This window comes from Podarcis bocagei, assembly GCF_964188305.1.
Source record: "Podarcis bocagei genome assembly, chromosome: 5".
NCBI lineage: Eukaryota > Metazoa > Chordata > Lepidosauria > Squamata > Lacertidae > Podarcis > Podarcis bocagei.
Genome location: NC_138129.1, coordinates 34559566 through 34581186, shown reverse-complemented (window position 1 = coordinate 34581186; position 21621 = coordinate 34559566). Strand labels below are relative to the sequence as shown.

Genomic DNA, 21621 nt, shown 5'->3' with positions numbered 1-21621 from the left:
AGTGATCATGGAGCCCAAGAAAGTAAAATCTCTCACTACCTCCATTTCTTCCCCTTCTATTTGCCAGGAGGTGATGGGACCAGTGGCCATGATCTTCGTTTTTTTGATGTTGAGCTTCAGACCATATTTTGCGCTCTCCTCTTTCACCCTCATTAAAAGGTTCTTTAATTCCTCCTCACTTTCTGCCATCAAGGTTGTGTCATCTGCATATCTGAGGTTGTTGATATTTCTTCCAGCAATCTTAATTCCAGCTTGGGATGCATCCAGCCCAGCCTTTCGCATTATGTATTCTGCATATAAATTAAATAAGCAGGGAGACAAAATACAGCCTTGTCGTACTCCTTTCCCAATTTTGAACCAATCAGTTGTTCCATATCCAGTTCTAACTGTAGCTTCTTGTCCCACATAGAGATTTCTCAGGAGACAGATGAGGTGATCAGGCACTCCCATTTCTTTAAGAACTTGCCATAGTTTGCTGTGGTCGACACAGTCAAAGGCTTTTGCATAGTCAATGAAGCAGAAGTAGATGTCTTTCTGGAACTCTCTAGCTTTCTCCATAATCCAGCGCATGTTTGCAATTTGGTCTCTGGTTCCTCTGCCTCTTCTAAATCCAGCTTGCACTTCTGGGAGTTCTCGATCCACATACTGCTTGAGCCTTCCTTGTAGAATTTTAAGCATAACCTTGCTAGCGTGTGAAATGAGTGCAATTGTGCGGTAGTTGGAGCATTCTTTGGCACTGCCCTTCTTTGGGATTGGGATGTAGACTGATCTTCTCCAATCTTCTGGCCACTGCTGAGTTTTCCAAATTTGCTGGCATATTGAGTGTAGCACCTTAACAGCATCATCTTTTAAAATTTTAAATAGTTCAGCTGGAATACCATCACTTCCACTGGCCTTGTTATTTGCAGTGCTTTCTAAGGCCCATTTGACTTCACTTTCCAGGATGTCTGGCTCAAGGTCAGCAGCCACACTACCTGGGGTGTACGAGACATCCATATCTTCCTGGTATAATTCCTCTGTGTATTCTTGCCACCTCTTCTTGATGTCTTCTGCTTCTGTTAGGTCCTTACCACTTTTGTCCTTTATTATGGTAATCTTTGTACGAAATGTTCCTTTCATATCTCCAATTTTCTTGAACAGATCTCTGGTTCTTCCCATTCTGTTGTTTTCCTCTATTTGTTTGCATTGCTCGTTTAAGAAGGCCTTCTTGTCTCTCCTTGCTATTCTTTGGAAATCTGCATTCAATTTCCTGTATCTTTCACTATCTCCCTCGCATTTTGCTTGCCTTCTCTCCTCCGCTATTTGTAAGGCCTCGTTGGACAGCCACTTTGCTTTCTTGCATTTCCTTTTCATTGGGATGGTTTTCGTTGCTGCCTCCTGTACAATGTTACGAGCCTCCATCCATAGTTCTTCAGGCACTCTGTCTACCAAATCTAAATCCTTAAACCTGTTCCTCACTTCCACTGTGTATTCATAAGGGATTTGACTTAGATTGTATCTTACCGGCCCAGTGGTTTTTCCTACTTTCTTCAGTTTAAGCTTGAATTTTGCTATAAGAAGCTGATGATCTGAGCCACAGTCAGCTCCAGGTCTTGTTTTTGCTGACTGTATAGAGCTTCTCCATCTTTGGCTGCAGAGAATATAATCAATCTGATTTCGATGCTGCCCATCTGGTGATGTCCATGTGTAGAGTCGTCTCTTGTGTTGTTGGAAAAGCGTGTTTGTGATGACCAGCTTGTTCTCTTGACAGAACTCTATTAGCCTTTGCCCTGCTTCGTTTTGATTTCCAAGGCCAAACTTGCCAGTTGATCCTTTTATCTCTTGCCTCCCTACTTTAGCATTCCAATCCCCTATAATGAGAAGAACATCCTTCTTTGGTGTCACTTCTATAAGGTGTTGTAAGTCTTCATAGAATTGGTCAATTTCAGTTTCTTCAGCACCAGTGGTTGGTGCATACACTTGGATTACTGTGATGTTAAAAGGTCTGCCTTGGATTCGTATCGAGATCATTCTATCATTTTTGAGATTGCATCCCAGTACAGCTTTCGCCACTCTTTTGTTGACTATGAGGGCCACTCCATTTCTTTTACAGGTTTCTTGCCCACAGTAGTAGATGTGATGGTCATCCGAACTGAATTCACCCATTCCCGTCCATTTTAGTTCACTGATGCCCAGGATGTCAATATTTATTCTTGCCATCTCATTTTTGACCACCTCCAACTTACCCAGGTTCATGGTTCTTACATTCCAGGTTCCTATGCAATATTTTTCTTTACAGCATTGGACTTTCCTTTCGCTTCCAGGCATATCCGCAACTGAGCGTCCTTTCGGCTTTGGCCCAGCCGCTTCATCAGCTCTGGATCTACTTGTACTTGCCCTCCGCTCTTCCCCAGTAGCATGTTGGACGCCTTCCGACCTGAGGGGCTCATCTTCCAGCGTCATAACTTTTATATGCCTGTTGTATTTGTCCATGTTGTTTTCTTGGCAAGGATACTGGAGTGGTTTGCCGGTTCCTCCTCCAGGTGGATCACGTTTGGTCCAAACTCTCCACTATGACCTGTTCATCTTGTGTGCCCTGCTTGGCGTAGTTCATAGCTTCTCTGAGTTCTTCAAGCCCCTTCGCCACGGCAAGGCAGTGATCCATGAAGGGGAAAAAAATGTGGAATAGGCCAAAGCAATTACTGAAGCATTTCAAGCCAGCTTTGTTATTCAAAGCCTAGACAGCTAACAAGCTCTCCATCACAGCATAGCATAACTAGCATCCAGAATACATGCCAGACTAAGAAAGAGGAACAAAAGTAGCCAGGGGCACATCTTTTTTATGGATAAAGGACTCCAGGACTAAGAGGTAGTGTTATGACAAACCCACATGGTTAATCAGGGCATTCCAGTTACTATTTCACATTGTGCAGGGACGGGGGGGGGGGGATTAAGGCATCAGTAATGGCCCATTAGGGGGGAAATGCCAAAATCTGTATTATGCCAACCAAACTGTCACAAAATATTGTGCAGGCTTTCAAGTTCTCTGAAAGTCTTCATCAGGTCAGATGGTAAATGAAGCAAGTAAACTAGGTGGGAGGTTGCAGGGGTGAAATGTAGCTAATGACAATGGCATGAGTCTGCATTTGGTCATAGACTTAGGGGGCTTGCCCATATGTGGACATGTATCTTGCTGCTAAGGATCTGTCAGTTTTGGTTCTCTGTTTCTCATTTTTCCAAACTTAAATTCAGTTCTCCACATTTTTCAACAATTTGTCATTAAAAAAAAAGCTTCATGATAATTAATCAGAAATTATAAGAATTTCTTCTTATAACCTCTTTTTATATGCTGGTGGTTTTTTTTTACTAGAGTATACATTTTTGCAAGCCACATCCCCCAATATACTGCATACTTGTCTATTTATTTATTCTTTGAAAGTGCAATCCACGGCTTTAAATATATACTGAATCAAATTTCTCCTCCATCGCTACTTACTACAAATACATTCCTTTTACCTTCAAATTTGATAAGAGTGGTCCACTTTCCCAGCTATATGACTGGGCATTCCAGTACGCTGGATCCATCTTTTAAAAAGATTTGTGAGACTTTAGAAGCCCTGAAGGATTTGGAATGTCCAGAGCTCCCATTTTTTTATTCAGGAACAGGATATAAAAACCTACAGCTTGGCTACTTGAACCAAGGAGATCTAATAATCTTTAACGACATTATAAATTTCACTTCCTCGAGGAAAAAAAAATTCCACATCTCAAGTAGCATCCAGAATCTAGCCTTCTGTCAGATAAGGCAGGAGAAAGACAATAGTTTTTAAAAGAGAGCAAAGTGGGTTGAGAGAGGCTTCTATTGTGTGCACAGTGCTTTTGTTCCACTGTGGTCAAACATGTTTTGCAGGATTTTTTGAAAGACACCCAAACCTAGAGATGTCTAGGTTTTGCCAGGAGGTAAAAGAGAGATGATTGTGCACTCTCCAAACAGTATTCAGCCCCCTTTTCAAACTGTCTTCGGGACCATTACCTATCTCTAGCTTATGAAGCCACAGAGAAATCCATACAGAGAAACCATAATGCCATTTCTCACTTCCCTTATGAGTGCTGCAAATCAATAAGGGAATCCCAGAGTTTGTACAGTGCATCACTTTCTGCACAGTATGTTGGAATGACTCATAATTCACAAGTCTAAACTAGCCATTTTCTCTCTAGTTATCAGTAGGAATTTTAACAGAGTGCAACACTCTAGTTTGCTTCAATAAAGGCTTCTCGTTCCACCTCTACCCCAATATACACTGTGGAGTCCGTGGTATAGACGTACTCCCCCAAATCATACCATCCTCAGGAGGTTTGGGTCTTACTTATGTTCACTTGCTTACCTGCAGAAATTCAGCAATCAGCAGTATATTTCAAATCCTAACAAGCAGGGGAACAGAAGGGAGCAATTTACAGGAAATCTTGGAAAGCTGAAAATTATCCATAAACTAACCTCTCCCCTTTCTCTCTCACTGTTTTTATATTCTTTGCACATCCCTAGAGCATCCCACCATTCTCTTTTTCAGAGCCAGCTCCTTTGCTACCTTGGCAACAGCCACCCCAGTATCATTCAATTTAAAAAAAGAAGACGAACTGAGAGGTCTGATGAATTTACAAAATCAATTTGCAATGGGAAATTTATCCCCTCCCTCCACATCATTCCTATAAGGAATAATGTAACTTAATTTCCCCTCTTCCCTCCTCTCTCTGCAAAACCTCCCAGTGTATCAGTGGCTGCAGTAAGCTGCATACAGCCTACAAAATACAACTGATCTGCAAGAAATGTCTGTGAATGGTTCATTGAAAAATGACTTTGTAAACCACGGATTCAACCATTGGCCAGATGGGGGCTGCGGGTAAAACACTTCTGTAGACAGCATACACCACGCAGCAGCTTCTATTAAGTGCAGAGGCTTTATTTCCTAATTATCTTTGCCAAATAACTCCCCTGTGGATATAACATTACTAGATGTCAGAGTGCATCTACCATGGAGCTCAACTGCTGCATTTTGATTTTATTTTTAATGCATCCTCCTGTCTCATTTCTAAGTGTCCTTTGGAATACGTTCTCCCTGCATGTCAGAATTAGGAAAACGTAGAGGTTTTTTAAAAAAAGACTGTGGAAAGAAGGGTTGCACACAATGCACAGTCGCTGAGCAAGGATAATGGAGCAATTAAACAGTTAGAGAAATGGAACAATGCTGCTGTATTCCTCTTGCCATGTGTAACGGAGGGTTCATTTCAGCTCCAGCCTCCTGATGGGATGCAAACTGGGCAAAGGGCTTGGCCTTCTCTCAAGAGAGCAGCAGAATCAATTTGTCCCATATACTGTCCATTCTCTTCTCCTCGGCTTGGGCAATGATTCATGAGAAACATCCTCATAAAGGTGGGAATTATATGCCCAGAAAATTCTGTTTACAGGAATAACGGTGTTTGTTCTGGCCAAAAGGAGTTGGAAGGAAGCTGACAATCAGCTGCGGGAAAACAGTTGCCACTCCATATGGAATTCCAATTCTGTATGTGCCACCACATAATGTATAACAGGGCTTTAAAACCAGAAAGGCCAATTCTACATGGATAAGTCAACTCAGAACAGCACAGAGCAGGACTAGTTTCTAGGTGTGGTTTCTTTTTATTTCTGTGCAAAAGATGAATCTCTCCCCATAGAGGGGAAGCGCTTGCCATGCAGTATGGGAGTATACCATGACCCCTTTGCCCTGCAACATATAATTAATTATATGAGACTATTCAGATCAGTACACAGAATTACCTTGGACATGTGGGTTCTTGTTTTGTTTTCTCTGCCCACATTCTAATGTGGGTAACAGTGCCCTCATTCTGATTTTAAACAGCAAATTAGGTGGGGTGGGGTGACCTTTCCTCCCGCAGGCTGTTCTTCAAATTCCCCTCACAGCTGATTTCTCCTGCCGTGTTTTTACCTTCCATATATTTGGACTCAGCACAGAAATGCCAGAGCTACCACTACCTCTAGCCTTGCCCACAAAAGCTTATGACACTTTAAACCTGATTGTTTTTAAGGTGCCATAGAATCCTTGTGCCATTTAGACTGCCATGGAATTCTAAACATGGATATGTGAGTTATTTTATTTGGGGAAATGCGAAAAGGCTATTGTTTCGTTTTTGGCCTTGGGAGAGGTGGCAATCCTATTTATCTGGTATTCCCTTTGTTCCTCACCATGGTGTGGTCTTGTGATGAAAGCGAAGCTCTTTGGAGAAGAGCTGGCAGCATGTCTGAAAACTTGCTGCTTCAAGTGCCTTTGTTGAACACAGTTGCAATAATGTCAGTTTGGGTAACATCCCCGTCGCAAAGGCTGGGAGGGAATTTCATGTCATATGATGCGTACAGGAGAGAAAGCTCTATCCACTTGGAAACTAGACTGTATCGCTGCTGCTGGAGAGCCATAGGGCTATTTGCCCACTGGACCAGGAGGCAACTGTGACAATCCTCACCAATTCAATTCTCCCTTACCCAACCATAGATGTGCAGGGGAGTGCAGATCCTGCACCCCCTCTCTCCCATCCCCCACCATGCAGCTGCAGCTCCGATGAGTGGGAACCGGTTCCCATGCCAGATCTGCACTCACCCATCCTTCTAGCCTGGTCACGCCAGATAATGTTTCACCCACAGGGCCAAGCACACAGGCTATTTCCTAGCCAAGCACTACAGTTTCCAGCCACAGTAAATTAAACAGCAGGAACTTGCGGAAGAGCCGCAGTAGAAATGTGGCAGTGACCAGGGGCGCCGACTTATAAAAAATATTGGGGGGGCCCATACCGGGGTCCTGCCGCTGGTTCGCTCGGGTAGCCGGGAGAACGCAGTTCGAGGTGGCGGTGTTGGGGAGAGACCCTCGCTCAGGGCGCCACTAGACTTGGCGGCTGGCGGCCTATCTGGGGGTTTTTGGAGCGTATTTCGGCGGAGCGATTGGGGAGGAGGGGGCTTGTTGCCGGATTCTTCAGCTGGGCCGGAGATCCGCTGCTGGGGGGTCCCTGGGCCGAGTTGTGAGCACGGCCTGCTGAAGGGAGATCCAGCCGATTGCGCGACGGGGACGGCCGGGGCTCTCCGGCTAGGGCGTGCGGCTGGCTGGCTGGCGAGGGAGCAGGTGGGGAGGAGGCGGGGGTCCTCACTCTCTTAGGAAACGCACCCACGCGCCCGATTGCCACGAAGTCCGAAGGGTGCGTGTGTGGAATTAAAAAGCAAAAACGAGATACGGGCAGGGCAGGCAAAGAGTTTTCTGCAAGAGGATGGAGGGCAGGTTGAAGAGAAAATCACTCAGGATGAGACAGTCAAATCAGCCATGATAAAATGGGCTCAGGATATTGGGTATAACATCATGTTTGAGGACTGGGAAAGGTTATGGACCACCGGAATGAAATTCACGGCATGTAATGCCTTGAAGGAAAATATTATGAAAATGATTTATAGGTGGTACATGACCCCAGTCAAGCTTGCAAAAATATATCACCTGTCTGATAATAAATGTTGGAAATGTAAGGAGGCTGAAGGGACATTCTTTCACCTCTGGTGGACTTGTCCAAAAGTGAAGGCCTTCTGGGAAATGATCTATAATGAGTTAAAAAAGGTATTTAAGTATACCTTTCCCAAGAAACCAGAGGCCTTCCTCTTGGGCATTGTTGGCCAGAAAGTGTTAAAGAAGGATAGAACTTTCTTTATGTATGCAACTACAGCAGCAAGAATACTTATCGCAAAATATTGGAAGACACAAGATTTGCCCACACTGGAAGAGTGGCAGACGCAATTGATGGACTACATGGAACTGGCTGAAATGACTGGCAGAATCCGAGATTTGGGAGAAGAAACAACGGAAGAGGACTGGAAAAAATTTAAGGACTATTTACAAAAACAATATAAGTTGTATGAATGTTAAAAATTTACACGATTCGGAAACTATAGCTTCAGCAATTAGATTTGGGAAACAGGAAATTATATTTTAAGTAAGAAAAGGTCAAAATCTAAGGTAATACTATGTTTAATTTAAGATATAAGTAACTGATGAAAAGTATGTTAAATTTAGAGGTATAGTATTTGAAAAGTACAAAATAAGGTACGAAACAAGGTAATAATTTGCTGATATCTTTATTATAAAGAATGCAGGGTAAGGGAGATGCGAGGAAGTCCAGTTAGTTATATAAAAAATGTGTTGAATGGTTGGTTTTCTTTTCTTCTTTTTCTTTTTTTCTTTTTCTTGTTCTTTTACTTTTTTCTTCAGTGTATGTTTCTAACTTTGTATTTGAAACCTTAATAAAATATTTATAAAAAAAGAAGAAGAGAAAATCCTTTCGCTTTTCTGGGGCTCAGGGAAGTCTCAGAGCCGGAGGTTGGGGAAGGGACCCCCTTTGCTCTGCCCTCTTCTCCCGTCTTAGATTTGCATGGGGGTCCCCGCCCGAGCTTGCCTGGCCACCGGGCCACACAAGGGCCGCGCTCTACGCGGCACACCTTGGTAGCCGCGCAGCTGTCCTCCGCGGCTGCGGAGCGGCCCTGCGCCGGTGCCCAGCCCCTCTGGGCGCCCGCTGCGCTGCCAATGACAAGCGGGCGACGTCGCGGGCGGGGAAGGCGTCGCTTTCTTTCCCGATCCTTCATCCTCCCAGTCTTCCAGCCCTTTTTTGGGTTGGAAGCTCGTCTCGTTCGCCCTTCTCCTTTCTTCACCCTGCGCGCAATTTTCCTCCCTCGTCTCCCTCCCCATTTCTCCTTCCTTCCTGACTGACTGACTGACGGGCTTGGGCTCGGGCTCAGGCTCCGGGTCGGGCTCGGGCTCGGGCTCCGGGTCGGGCTCAGGCTCAGGCTCGGGCTCGGGCAGCCACAGCGTCGGCGGTGTTGGCGATCGGCGGCGCGGGGGGATGGCCCTCCCGGGGGAGCCGGCGCTGCTCAATGGGGTTGCCAAGGAGACAGGCCGGCCGCCCTCCTCCCCCGGCCCGGCGCCCCCCGCCGCGCCGGTGCCTGTTATCGAGCTGGTGCGCGCCGGGCGCCCTATAAAAGCCGCGGACGCGCCCACCGCCGCCCGAGATTATTGGGGGGGCTGAGCCCCCCCAAACGAATTTTTGAGGGGGCTCGGGCCCCCTCAAGCCCCATGGAGTCGGCGCCTATGGCAGTGACCCCCTGCTTTCTATTCTCCCAGGCAGGTCAAGGTCCAGGACAGCTGGTCCCGGCTGGCCCTGGACTCACAGGGATCGGATGTCTTAATGAGAGTGGGAAAGCAGAGACAAGCCCCACACAGCTCTGGTGAGCTCCTGGGTGAGATTACATTGCAGCTGGGAAGCATGTGGGTTCCTCCCTCTCCACCATGGTCTCTCGTTCCCTTAGAGCAAAGACAGTGCCTAAACCGCCCTTGAGGAGGAAACATTACTCCCCAAAAAATGCAGAGCCCATGCCTAGCAGCATCACCTTAACATTAATGAAGCCTGTGGCTGTGTACACATTGCCGTTTACTTGGACACTGCAGCTGGTGCTCTGAAGCTGAGTATTCATGATGTCAGCCACAATCCATACGTTTTCTATAGTTTCTTGAAAAACAAATTTGTTTGATGCACTTTCCCTCAAACCAGCTTCCATCCAATTTGAAAACATAAGCCACAGTTAAGCTGAGGTGCATGCATCTGAGACAGCCGTTGCACATGCACAGATGACACTTTCTAGGACTATGAGTTGGGGGGGAGGTTGCAGGTACAGAGAAACAAATCAGGTAATGCACATCGGGTGAAGGCACCCTTGACCCCTCTGGCGTGTACAGCAACCAGTAAAAATGTGACTTGAAACACAGCAGGAGGAAACGACCTTGCTACATTTTAAGCCACCGATGTGTACATTGCCCGAATTTTACACTGAGTGGCAATTTGCAAGCTACTTCATGGAAGCTTATCAGGGCTTCAGCAAAGAGAACATCAGTACTAACTGATAAGCTTTCCGGAATTTCTTTGTATTCTAAGGTGCACTCTCAGTCCATGGGAAACAATGCTCAAGAGGCCTAAGGAATGCGTAGACTGTGGAAGACAAGGCAAGCAGCCCTCCAGGCCTCTCTATCAGCCCTTGGGACTCTCCCTAGGCCACATCATTGCGTGTTTTTGGAAAGCCTCTGGCTGCAATGTGTCTTCAAACTGTGATCGTGCCTCTCATTTCTCTGCATGGAGGAGAAATAGGGTGGTGGTAGTGCCGAATCCTCCGGCTTGTGCATGGCTGGAATGTTGCTTACCATAGAAAGGTAAGAGCCACATCCATTGCTCTCTGCCCACTGTCGCCTCTGGCCATCTCTACATGCTGGCATGTGGTGCCTGGAGGGTTCCCTAGGAGACCTTCCTCTGCCCCAGCCTGAGGTGGATGGTGACGATTGCTTATCTTGCCCTCAGCACTGCCCATCAGTGTGGACAGGGGCTGCCAGCCATGCACCCACAGGCACACAGATACTTGCAAAGGCTCTTCTGGTGCCTGCAGGGTGTGGTCCCCCAGTGCAATTAGGTTTGAGAGAAGCAACTCTTTTTCAGCCAGTAAAAAAAGCTGGCTGCCATTCCGATGTTGGTCATGTAGACACAATGGTTTCTCAAGCTTTCAGGTGTGCCCATAGATCCAGAAAGGCTGGCGCCCCCTGCAATATGTGAGCCAGTAGGCCTAGCTTAACGTAATGCATTTTCCTATGTTTCCACGTTCAGCCAATCTGCCTCCAGATCTTACTTATTTGTTATTTGTGTTATTTATTTATATTGCCTTCAATAAAATATTCAAGGCAACTTGCAATAAAAAAGAAAGCTCAATGCAATAATAAAAACCACACTATCCATAAAAACCAACAACAGTTTAAAACCGATTGCTTACCCAGCTCTTCCTGCCTGGAGGGCCTGTGTGGAAAAGCAGGAGAGAGAACAATAGGCGACAGATCACAAGACGCCACCCGCACTACCTACTTCTGCAATTGCTAATGGCAAATGATGAGCTGTGTGGCTGCCCCTCCGCCTCACTCTCACACAGCCATTCCTTCTTAGCTTGTCACTGAGATCACAGGAGACCTGGAATATTGTGCAGTGTGCCTTTGAGCTGAATGCATATAAGGCATCACTTGCGGAAAGCACCATCTGCCCTTTCTTTCACCTCTAGTGCATTTCATGCCATTAGGCACGTTGCGGCCCTTTCTCCCCTCCCGCCCACCCAGCCGGCTCCTCCAATAATGATTTGGCGCTCCCGCCCCTCCAGTGCATTGGTCGTGACATGACCCGCCATCTCAGGAACTGACTCCAGAGCTCCCATCTGTCAAAGCAGTCAGGTTACTAGCAGCACGGGATAAGTGCCTGGCAATCCATCTGCCTCTGTCCTCATACAAGGTATCCCTATTTGCTGTGGTGCTAGTCACGGGAAAAGAAAAGGCTAGGCACTAGCAAAGCAGGTGAGCACTGCACTTCCACTCTGCGCCTTCAGTTTGTAGGACACCACACCCTCCGAAGGGTTAGATCCTGATAACCCAAGACGGGGGCAGTTTTGTGTGCTGACCATCTATAGCAAGGATGGGCATCTCATGTGGCCTTCAGCCTAATTTCGTACAGATGTGGGAGGCTGGATGGGGTAGGGGTGAGCCAAAATGGGTGAAATGATGAAACGAGGAGAGGAAAAACGCATCTGGCAAGGACGATTTGCCTCTTTCCCAGCAGCCTGCTGAGTAAGGAGGAAGAAGGAGTAGAGGTGTCAGAAAGAGAGAGAAAGAAGAAGTGGGGGTTGCATAAAGAAAGAGAAGGAGAAGCCCCCATTTACCACCCTGCTTATTGCCAACATGCAGCCCCTGACTGATTATCTCCCAAGGGAATGGAATCCTAAACTATGACTTATAGCTAAGGATCCCTTTCCAAGTCTAAAGGTATATAATGAAGGCACCAGCCAAACCTCCCTGGGGGAGAGCATTCCACAAATGGGGAACCACTGCAGAAAAGGTCTGTTTTCGTGTTGCCACTCTCCAGACCTCTTGTGGAGGAGGCGCACAAAGAAGTAAGCAGTTTCATAACTTGGGGGCTGCTCCAGAGAATGCCCTCTCCTGGACCACCCCTGCCACCACCCTGAGCTTTTGAGGGTGACAGAGCCGCTAAAAGGGCCCCCACTGCCAATTTTAGCACCCAAGAGGCTCTGTAGGGAGGGAGACAGCCTCTCAGACATTTGGAAACAGGGGGAGAAATGAGAGGTTGGGGTTTTGTTATGAACCCCTCATAATTCAAGCACTGAGCATATCTGGCTGAATCAACTTCTCTCTTTCCATTTCTTCCCACCAGGGAGTCCTTTCCCGCAAAGCTCCTGAAAGGACCCATAATCCTGTTAACAGCACACGTGCTGCCCATTCTTTTCCTGAGAGGCCCCAAGGGGGATTTGCATCCTGCGCCCAAGTGGGACTAATTCCATTGCAGCCCAGTAACGCCACTTGCTATAATGATCCATCCCCCTCTGGAGCTGCTGAACTGGGCTTACAAGAAGTTTTCATGCAAATGCAGAAGGAGGCAGATCCCAGAAATCAGCCTCCCAAATCCTAGGAAAAGCAGTCACTCAATTTTGCCCGGCCACTGACATCCGTGCCGGTTCCCCACCAACACCATGAAAGATATCCACACCAAATATTTAGGCAGTTGGTTAACATTTGAAAATGTGAAATGCCATGGCTCAGCCCTATCCCATGAAACTATCCCATTAAAAAAGAAAACAAAAATTTTAAAGGATCTTGCAGTCGCTACAGAGGGCAAGCAGTGCACAGCATGTGCAGTGTTTGCTACTTTAAAGGGGTGGGGAGCAAGATGAGTGTTGCATCCAAGAACATGTATCATACCCTCCAACATATTGAGTCTCAAAAACCAGGACACGCAACTTCTTGTCTGTGCTTTCACACGAGTCATGTGACCCGTGTGAGATCACAGCGCCCAAAATCATGCATTTTGGGGCACTGTGCAAGATCACGGCTCTGTGTTTTTTCAGGGGGGAACACTTTGGGGGGCGAGATCTCAGTGCAAAATCGTGCAAGATCTCAGCCCACAAAACTGTGTGTCCCTTTTTTCCGGAATACTTGCGGGGTATGGAATATGTGGAATACCAAAACAATATCCTGCAACAGTAAATTTTTTCTTGAGCAAAGATGTCTGGGCACAGCACAACAAAATGCACATTTATTGCACAGAAACCACCTAGAATTTCCCTTGCAGAAGGGATGTCAACCCAGTTGTCTATCAAGATCTAAAATAACTGAATAGGTAGATGAAAGAGACTGGAGTGCACTGCACACCAAAATTTTGCAAAACATTTTGGGGAGTAAACTAGGAGAATGGACATTGATTATCCTGCTACATTGCAAATTCATGTTCTCTGTAACTTTGGTTCTTCATTCTCTTTTGCTCTGTATCTTGCTATCAGTCTTGAGATACAAAGCATTCTTTGTCAACATAAAAAGGAATTTTTGATGGAGCCTTCACTGTAACTGCTGTTTCATTCAGCTATAAGGATCAAAATTGATATAAATAATCCTTCATCAACCAATCTAACATGTCACTATAACGCCAGGATATTTACAGCACGATCCTATGTCTGTCTACTCAGAGTTAAGAACCACTAAGTTCAACAGACCTCACTTCCAGGTAAGGTGTATAGTTGCTTTTGCCAGTACTTGGTTGGCAAAATGGTATGAACCAGCCCTGGCTGTTATGCATAAAATGAAAATGAGGAGGAAGATCCAACCTTACACTGGTGTGACTGACAACAGTATGGTGTCCTGGAATATTTTATCGACAAAAATACTGAACTGTGAGTTTGAAAGAGCCGCTTAGTAATAATTGAGCCCAATTCTAAGGAGAGAATGAATTTAGGGGAATTCTTTTCTTAAAATTAAATCCTTTCACTGATCCACATCCTCAGCTCCTTAATACATTGCTTCTCCGCTTAACAATGCAAGACTAGAACTTGAGGCTATTCCTGGAAGCACTTAATAATATTCAATCACAGGCAATGACTTTCACCAATATATTTCGCTTCTGAAATGGCAATCATGATAATGATGAACCACAAACCTTACACTAATATTTTAATGCTGCTAGAGTGGTCTTCGCTTTAACTGAGATTGATATATGTGACTTTCACCACCACTGCATCATCATCGCTGCATCTGACTTTCACCGTCATAGCAATCACAGGTACTGCTGTTAAATATTATGCAATATTTCAGCTCCATATTAAACTGTGTCATAACTTTGATGCTGGATATCCTATAGGCTGGGTGCTTCCTGTTTCCTCCAAATGTTACAGCAAACTTGAAAATACCTTACATTGACCCATGCGATAAGAATATTACCGTATTTTTCGCTCTATAAGACGCACCAGACCACAAGACGCTCCTCAGAAGCCAGAACAGCAAGAGGGATCACTGCGCAGTGAAAGCAGCAATCCCTCTTGCTGTTCTGGCTTCTGGGACAGCTGCACAGCCTGAATTCGCTCCATAAGATGCACACACATTTCCCCTTACTTTTTAGGAGGGAAAAAGTGAGTCTTATAGAGCAAAAAATACAGTATATCTTTAATATGTAAGCCTTCACTTAACAGGACAATGGAAGTACTCCCTACAGTACAAAGCTGTACATTTTTACAGCGGTGCCTCGCAAGACGAAATTAATCCGTTCCGCGAGTCTCTTCGTCTAGCGGTTTTTTCGTCTTGCGAAGCAACCCTATTAGCGGCTTAGCGGATTAGCGCTATTAGCGGTTTAGCGGCTATTAAAGGCTTAGCGGATTAGCGGCTAAAAGGCTATTAGCGGCTTAGCGGCTTAGAAAAAGGGGGGGAAAGCGAAAAAAATTGGAACACTCGCAAGACGTTTTCGTCTTGCAAAGCAAGCCCATAGGGAAAATCGTCTTGCGAAGCAGCTCAAAAATGGAAAACCCTTTCATCTAGCGGGTTTTCTGTCTTGCGAGGCATTCGTCTTGCGGGGCACCACTGTATTTAGAAGTAAATCCTGTTGTGTTCAGCGGAACTTGCCCACCACATCTGTTTAGGATTGTAGTCATAATTAAACCCCACAACATCACAGTAGTGTCCATTCATTGTCCCTGTTTGTGCTTTGAGGAAAAGGTTCTATTAATTACCAGCACAGGGTTTTTGTCGCAGCTGATTGTTACACTGCTCTCTAAATAAGGAAGTTTTATGGCTGGACCGCCATCCCTGACCATTGGCCATACTAGCTGGGACTGTTGGGAGTTGGAGTTCAGCAACATCTGAAGGGTCACAGATACCCTCCCCCTGCATTAAATGGGGTGTCCCAAGATGGGATAGCAACCTATGAGAACATCTAGGAGGATGTGAGAGAAGAACCATATTGTCCATATACATAAGAACGACCACTAACCGCCTACCAAATTAGGATAAAATTAAGCAATCCTTTCGTTAATAACATTACATAAAACAGATTGTATATGTAAGAAACCAATAATCATCTCCATCACATTTTCCTGGTCAACACAGAGGAGATATGTATTTCCCATGGTTTGAAGTGAACTATAGCAGTATTATCCTCAGACAAGAATATATTCAAAGCCTGATTCAAACCATATACCAGTCTGAATGCAGACATAGGGTTACCCTCATTCATACTAAGTATATGAATGAATTGGTCTACCCATTGCATTTGAGATGTTTGTGGTTTTACATTGTGATCATAGTAACTTTTCCTCACAGACATCACCATCGCAATGTTGGGTGGGGGATTCTTTAGGTTTACAGGCATCTCAAACTCACTCGATAGACATTTTAAACTGGACATAATACCAGTGCTGTGTCCTCCATAATCCTTATAATCTGCCCTGAGTCATCCATCTTAAGGTGAAACTACAGGAGGTGTCATGCAGTTGACATTCACAAGTCAAAATTTTAAAAAGCAGCTGTGGGGAGACTTCAGTCTTGTGTGGAAGCCTTGGAAGGGGGAAGAAATGCTTGTGCTGATGGAACCATCTCCTTAACACTGTGTTGAATTCTTCCCTTAAAGAAGAATGGTTTGCTCATTCAGAGGACATGATGAATACTCTTCTCAAGATAAGCAAAGAGAAACAGACCAAAACTTTTGGTGGTTTCCCCCCCAAATCCAAAACCTTGGATTTAAGTCTAGAAAGCATGGGATTTCCATTGTGTTTATTCCCCACCCTGCAAATCAACTGATATGTGGTTGTTCAACAAGGTCTACATAGGTGGCTGCCAACACCTACAACCTGATACATAAAAGCAGACCCACCTCCCTCTGCAGCCAACCGTATGTCATGCACTCTGATCCACTGGCTGCCTTTCCTTCCTCATAAGGAAGGGATCTCTCCAGTTTTTCCGCTTACCCATGCTTCTCAATCCATGTTCAGGCCCATCAGTAAGGTTGGACTGCTGCTCTTCACATGCAGACTCCTCTTTAGATGAGCTGCTCCTCTCTTTCTCACCCTGTCGCCTAGTAGGCAGAGGAAGCGCATCAAGTCAGTCACTCTACATACTCACTTGTATGTTCGGCTACATGAGCAAATTGCATGGACAGTTCCTTATAGTTCAATCCATTGTTCAGTCCCTCATTCACAAAGAAACAGCTGCCATAACAGCTCCTACACATCCCATCTAGGCAGCTGGGTGAGGCCAGCCTTCGCCAATGTCTGGGTGCAAGACTACTTGGTAAACATGGGTGCAGTAATTGTCCAAGAAGCTTGACTTTGGACAGCTGGGACATTCAGACTGGGCTGGTCCATCTCAGGAGTGAAGCGTAGCTGGAAGTGAACATGTGATTCACCCACAGTGAACAACATGATGGTGGGAAACCAGTGCTAAATAATTTGTCAATGATCAAATTCATGCTTAGGATGAACTAAACAGAGCAGCTCTATTTCATGTCAGCCCGCAACACAAAGGAACATGAGACAATTTAGTTCTACACTTCTCATGAAGTGTTGCTGTGATAGCAATCCTGATCTGTACAACAGCAACCACAACTGCATGTGCTTGGCTGAGGGAACAATAGCGTTCTCATCCCTCAATCCCTACCTGAGTTATCCCACAAATTGTCTATGTACATTATAATCCTCACCTTGATCTACCTGCCTCTCTGCAATTATTTTCCTGAGTCCTGTCCTTCCATATTAGTACACCCAGAGCATCATCAGTACAGGACTGTTGAGTGGCTTCTCCAGGAGGCCCCAACCTCCTTGACCTAAGGTAGCTTTCTCCAAGCTGGTGATCTCCTGATGTTATGGACCACAACTCCTATCACCTTTGACCATTGGCCATGCTATCTGAGAGTGATGGGACCTGTAGTCCAAAACATCTGGTGGACACCAGGTGGTTCAACCCACATGATTCAACTGGCATACTTAAGATTTTAGCTGAATGAAGCTGTACTAAGCTTGGCATGTGGTGAAGCAGTCATATAACTGTTGCACTATGAACCTTGAGCTAAAAAACTCAATACACTTTTACTGTGCCTCATCAAAGTCAACACAAGATGGTTGAGCAGTAATAAGATAAATGTTGGGTGACTTGGGTGCACAGGGAAGCAATCATGCAAACATTTTACTACATTCAAATCTCTTTGGTCTTACACATTTGGCCCTATATCTATCTACTTAGCTCTAGTCTCAAAAAGGGAGCTGGGTCTCTTGTTACTAAACTTTTTTGGCCACCTTTGGCTTGTACATCCTGCATATCTGATGAAATGCTAACCTTTATCTTAACAATCAGGATGTGTAAGGAGATTGCTTTCTCCTATGACACCTTCATTAGCACTGTGGTAGAAAGGAAGCAAGCCAGGACCTCCACCATCCTTTAAGCTGGTGCTGTAGACATGCAACTCCAGGAACATTTGCAATTTTACAGACTGATACTTACCGATAATGGAACGGGGCTACCGTGGCCATGATGGGATGGTTGTGTTGAGGCACAGAGGAAAAACTGATAGGCCCAGTGTGCAGCACAGGGCCCTTATTGAGGTTGCTTGTGTCCAGTGAGATCACCTGAGGTTTTTCCTCTGGCTTAGACGTTCCACTTCCTTTCCCATTGGCTTCTGAGGCCCACTGACCTTTTACAGGACAACTCTGAGGCCTCTTTGTGGTGGATCCCTCTGAAGACCTGGACAACAAAGTCTCACTATACAAGCTGAGATAGGATGGACTCTTTCCTGGGAGGTGAGAGGTTTTTGCAGGTTCAGGAATTGTACTGGGCTTCCCAAGACCCTTCTTGGCACCGCGACTGCTACTGTCTTCCCCATGTTTTGTGGTGTCCTTGCTTCTCTCGGTTGCTTGAACAGCAGCTTTCTTAGTTGCCCCAATAGTTCTGGAGCTGGACCTCTGCATCCCCCGGGGACTGCTGCAGCCAGACACCATGCTCAGGCTGAGGCTAGAATCTATCCCATCTGACCCACCATGGCTCTCAGACGCTTCCGATTTCTCCTGCCCAGGGCTTGCAGCTGCTGGAGTCTTTGGGACCAGCTTTTGCTTGGATCCTTTTGGCACTCCACTGCTCGAGCTAACCAGCCCCTTCCCTGTCCTGGGTGATGATGCCCTCTGCGAGGGAACAGCTCCCACACTGTTCTGCCTTGGGGGCAGTTTGGGCGATGCTGCCAGGGTGTGTATCTTGCTGTGGGATGCAGCTCTGGGAACAGGTATAGAGGAGGCATAATGGCTTCGTCCGGCTGCGTTCACATTGGCTGTTCCATTCATCATCAGCAAGGCCTGGTTGAAGGAGGATCAATCTGAGGGAGAGAAAAGCAGAGGAAGTTAAGCAGAGGCTACAGCTTCCACAGCCAAGGCTCTCTCTCTATTCCAGTACTCTATTCCCTGAGTCTTGCTTTACAGGACTAAGAAATCAGATTTGCCAAGTGAAAGCCTCTCCCCAGCTCCCTTTTCACTGAGCATTAATTCAACTTGAAACCATTGTTTTGATGTACTAAAATTAGCATGTTGGCACTCTTTGGTGCTTTCATTTTCTTCTTTAAGCTTAAACAATGTAAGGGAAATGTGTGCTGTCGAGCTGCGTCGTGTCTTAAAACATCTACACATATTTCAGTAAGGAAGATTTCCAAGTAAAGATTTGAATTTGGTTGAATTTAAAATGCATTAAAGAGGCTTTATTGATTCCCAACTCCCCTTTAGTTGGCGAGGTGTATTATTTCACTTCAAAATGTGCTAAGCTGGCTTTGTTGCAGTTGGGAGCCCTCCTGCTCTTTCTGTTGAATGGAGACCTTGGACATCTGCCCTAAAGTTCTCCTTTGAGAGCATCACTGCCAGAAAACCTGCATCAGTGGACAACATGATGTGGTTTTTTTTTCAGTGTCCTCCTCTACATGGACACCCAGTGTTGTTATCTTCCATTTATTCCTCTGATGTTGTAAATAACCGGGGAAAATCAGAAGTAATTTCAAGTAATGGAGTAATGAAATGAACTATTTCTTAACCTTCCTGGTTCAGACTGCTGGTTGCAGTGCTACCAGCAGATCTGGCTGAAACTCAGGACAGATGTGACGCAGAGACCCGTCCTGGCTCTAGGAACTCTTTTGCATTACAAGCCTCTGGCTGAAGCCGGGAACCCTGCCAACCACAGCTGGCTCAAAATACTATTTCACTCCACTGGAAATCCTGCTGCCGGGAGCACCCAGCAGACGCTCTGATAGACACTGTGGAGCTTAGCCTGGTGTGGAGGGGTGGGGGTTGTGCAAGCAATGTGCTCTTTTATCCCAGGCCAGTGCTTTGAGCCCCTATAATACTGAGAACTCAGCCTCTGCAGCTTTAATACTGTTATGGAGACACTGCAATGCTTTTGCAAGCAGGGCTGAAAACATGCATCCATTGATAAGCTTGGCTTGATAGGCACATTTTGTTTATCCTCGTTTACAGATCAAGTGACATGGTTTTGAAAAATGGCATCAATGCCCCCAAATTCAAAACTGTAAACAAGATATGTAGGGAAAGTGCCTTAAAATGAGCTGCAGCATTGGCCCATCTCGGAGTGAATCTCTGCATAACATCGTCTCACTTATATGTTGTCAGACCACCAGCCTTTCTTTACCACTAGGTGACTCCTGGGTCCCAGTAAATTTGCATCAAGTGTGATACAGCTGAACCAGCAGGTAACATCCTTGTCAGTCTAGCATCTTCAGAATGATGCAGAGCATGAATCCAAGTAATTCTAAGCTCGGGTCACACTGACTGCTCCTCAATGGTGGGATCATATGCTGTTTCTGTAAACAGGAACCATGCTGGCAGGGCCAATGGCAGAGGCCCTTTTGACTTGCTAACTGCATGGCTGGGAGGGATTGCAACTGTGCATATCCTGGACCTGCATCCTCAAGCAGCTGCCAAATGGCCACTGCTGTTGATACTTCTGCTTTTTACGCTTTACCCAGTATGCCAGTGAGTACCAAGTGGCAGATTACCCATAATGTCTGGAGTGAGGCTACTGCACTCCAGGGGATGTGGGATATTACAGTGGTAAAAACCTACCACTTCTCAGAGAAGCACCACTATCACTTTTGCTACTTCCTTTCTCCTCCTCCACCACCACCCACTTCTGCTTGTAATTCTCCCAGTCACCCCTACTCCTAACAACAATATACAGCAGTGAAAGTGCTGCAGTGCCTGCTATCTGCCCCCAACATGGGGGGACGGGCGGTGCTGCTGCAAAAAACAGCAACAACCTGCACATAACTTGACATGTCCTCTGGCTGGTTCTGATTTGCTGCTACTCAGAAGGAGCCTCACATCCTTATAAAGAATAACTGCAAATATCATTATGATTTATTTTGTGTCTATCATTATGATTTATTTTGTGTCTCTTTATTTAAAAAATAAAATAGCCTTTTACATAACAAAAATTAGAACACAACATCTAAACAACATAAGCTATGTAGCAATATAAACATATACATTAAAACCTAAGTAAACCAGTCGTGTATTCCTCCTCCTCAGAGAATTTTTTTTAAGTTGCATGATCTTGATTGAATATCGATGCTGCTATCAAAACTGAGTGAGGGCTAATTCCATTAGGGAAGGATTAGAGGAGAAAGCCCCTAAAATAACTGAGTACTGCGAATGAAATATTTGACACTGAAAAAGACAAACAACCAGCCCCAGCCCCTCCCTGGATGTAAGATTCCAGTTACAGGAAGGAATCTTACAGGCTAAAGGAAGGAAATATAATGTCAATCAGAGCAGCACCAACACAATTGTTTGCAACATATTCTGGGAACAGAGATGAGGACGGGATGTGAAAGTGAAGTGTCTTTATAGGTGGCAAATGTAACAAAGAAGATTCTGGATTTTACAGGATACAAAATACACCAAACACAAAAAGTTCATTGTTGGGCAGGTGAGGAACACCCCTCAAACAATGTTTTAAGGAAAGTGCTCTTTGTCCAAAATTCTAAGACAAATTGTGATACATATTTTGTACTTTTTGTGGGCCTCTGTTTCCAATCTGTAAAATGGGAGTAACTTTACATCATTAAGTGTAAGAGGCAAATAAGGTGCACCAAGGAGCTCACAATCTAAAGTTAACCAATAACCTCTTTCACCAACATTGATAAATTCCACAGAAGATTTTGAGCTGGAGTGAGAGT

At 45.4% G+C, this 21621-nt stretch overlaps 1 protein-coding gene across 8 annotated transcripts in view; it reads right to left on the bottom strand.

The window, feature by feature from the left end:
* Positions 1 to 21621, bottom strand: part of NAV1 (neuron navigator 1) — a 306850-nt gene that overhangs the window by 220222 nt on the left and 65007 nt on the right. For all 8 annotated transcript variants that reach the window (XM_081194645.1, XM_081194646.1, XM_081194639.1 and 5 more), the window contains exons 2-3: positions 17898 to 18759; positions 16370 to 16476 (exon numbers count right to left, since the gene is read on the bottom strand). In XM_081194645.1, coding sequence (XP_081050771.1) covers positions 16370 to 16476; positions 17898 to 18730 — 940 coding nt within the window. In that variant the 5' untranslated portion in view covers positions 18731 to 18759. The remainder of the gene's footprint in view (positions 1 to 16369; positions 16477 to 17897; positions 18760 to 21621) is intronic.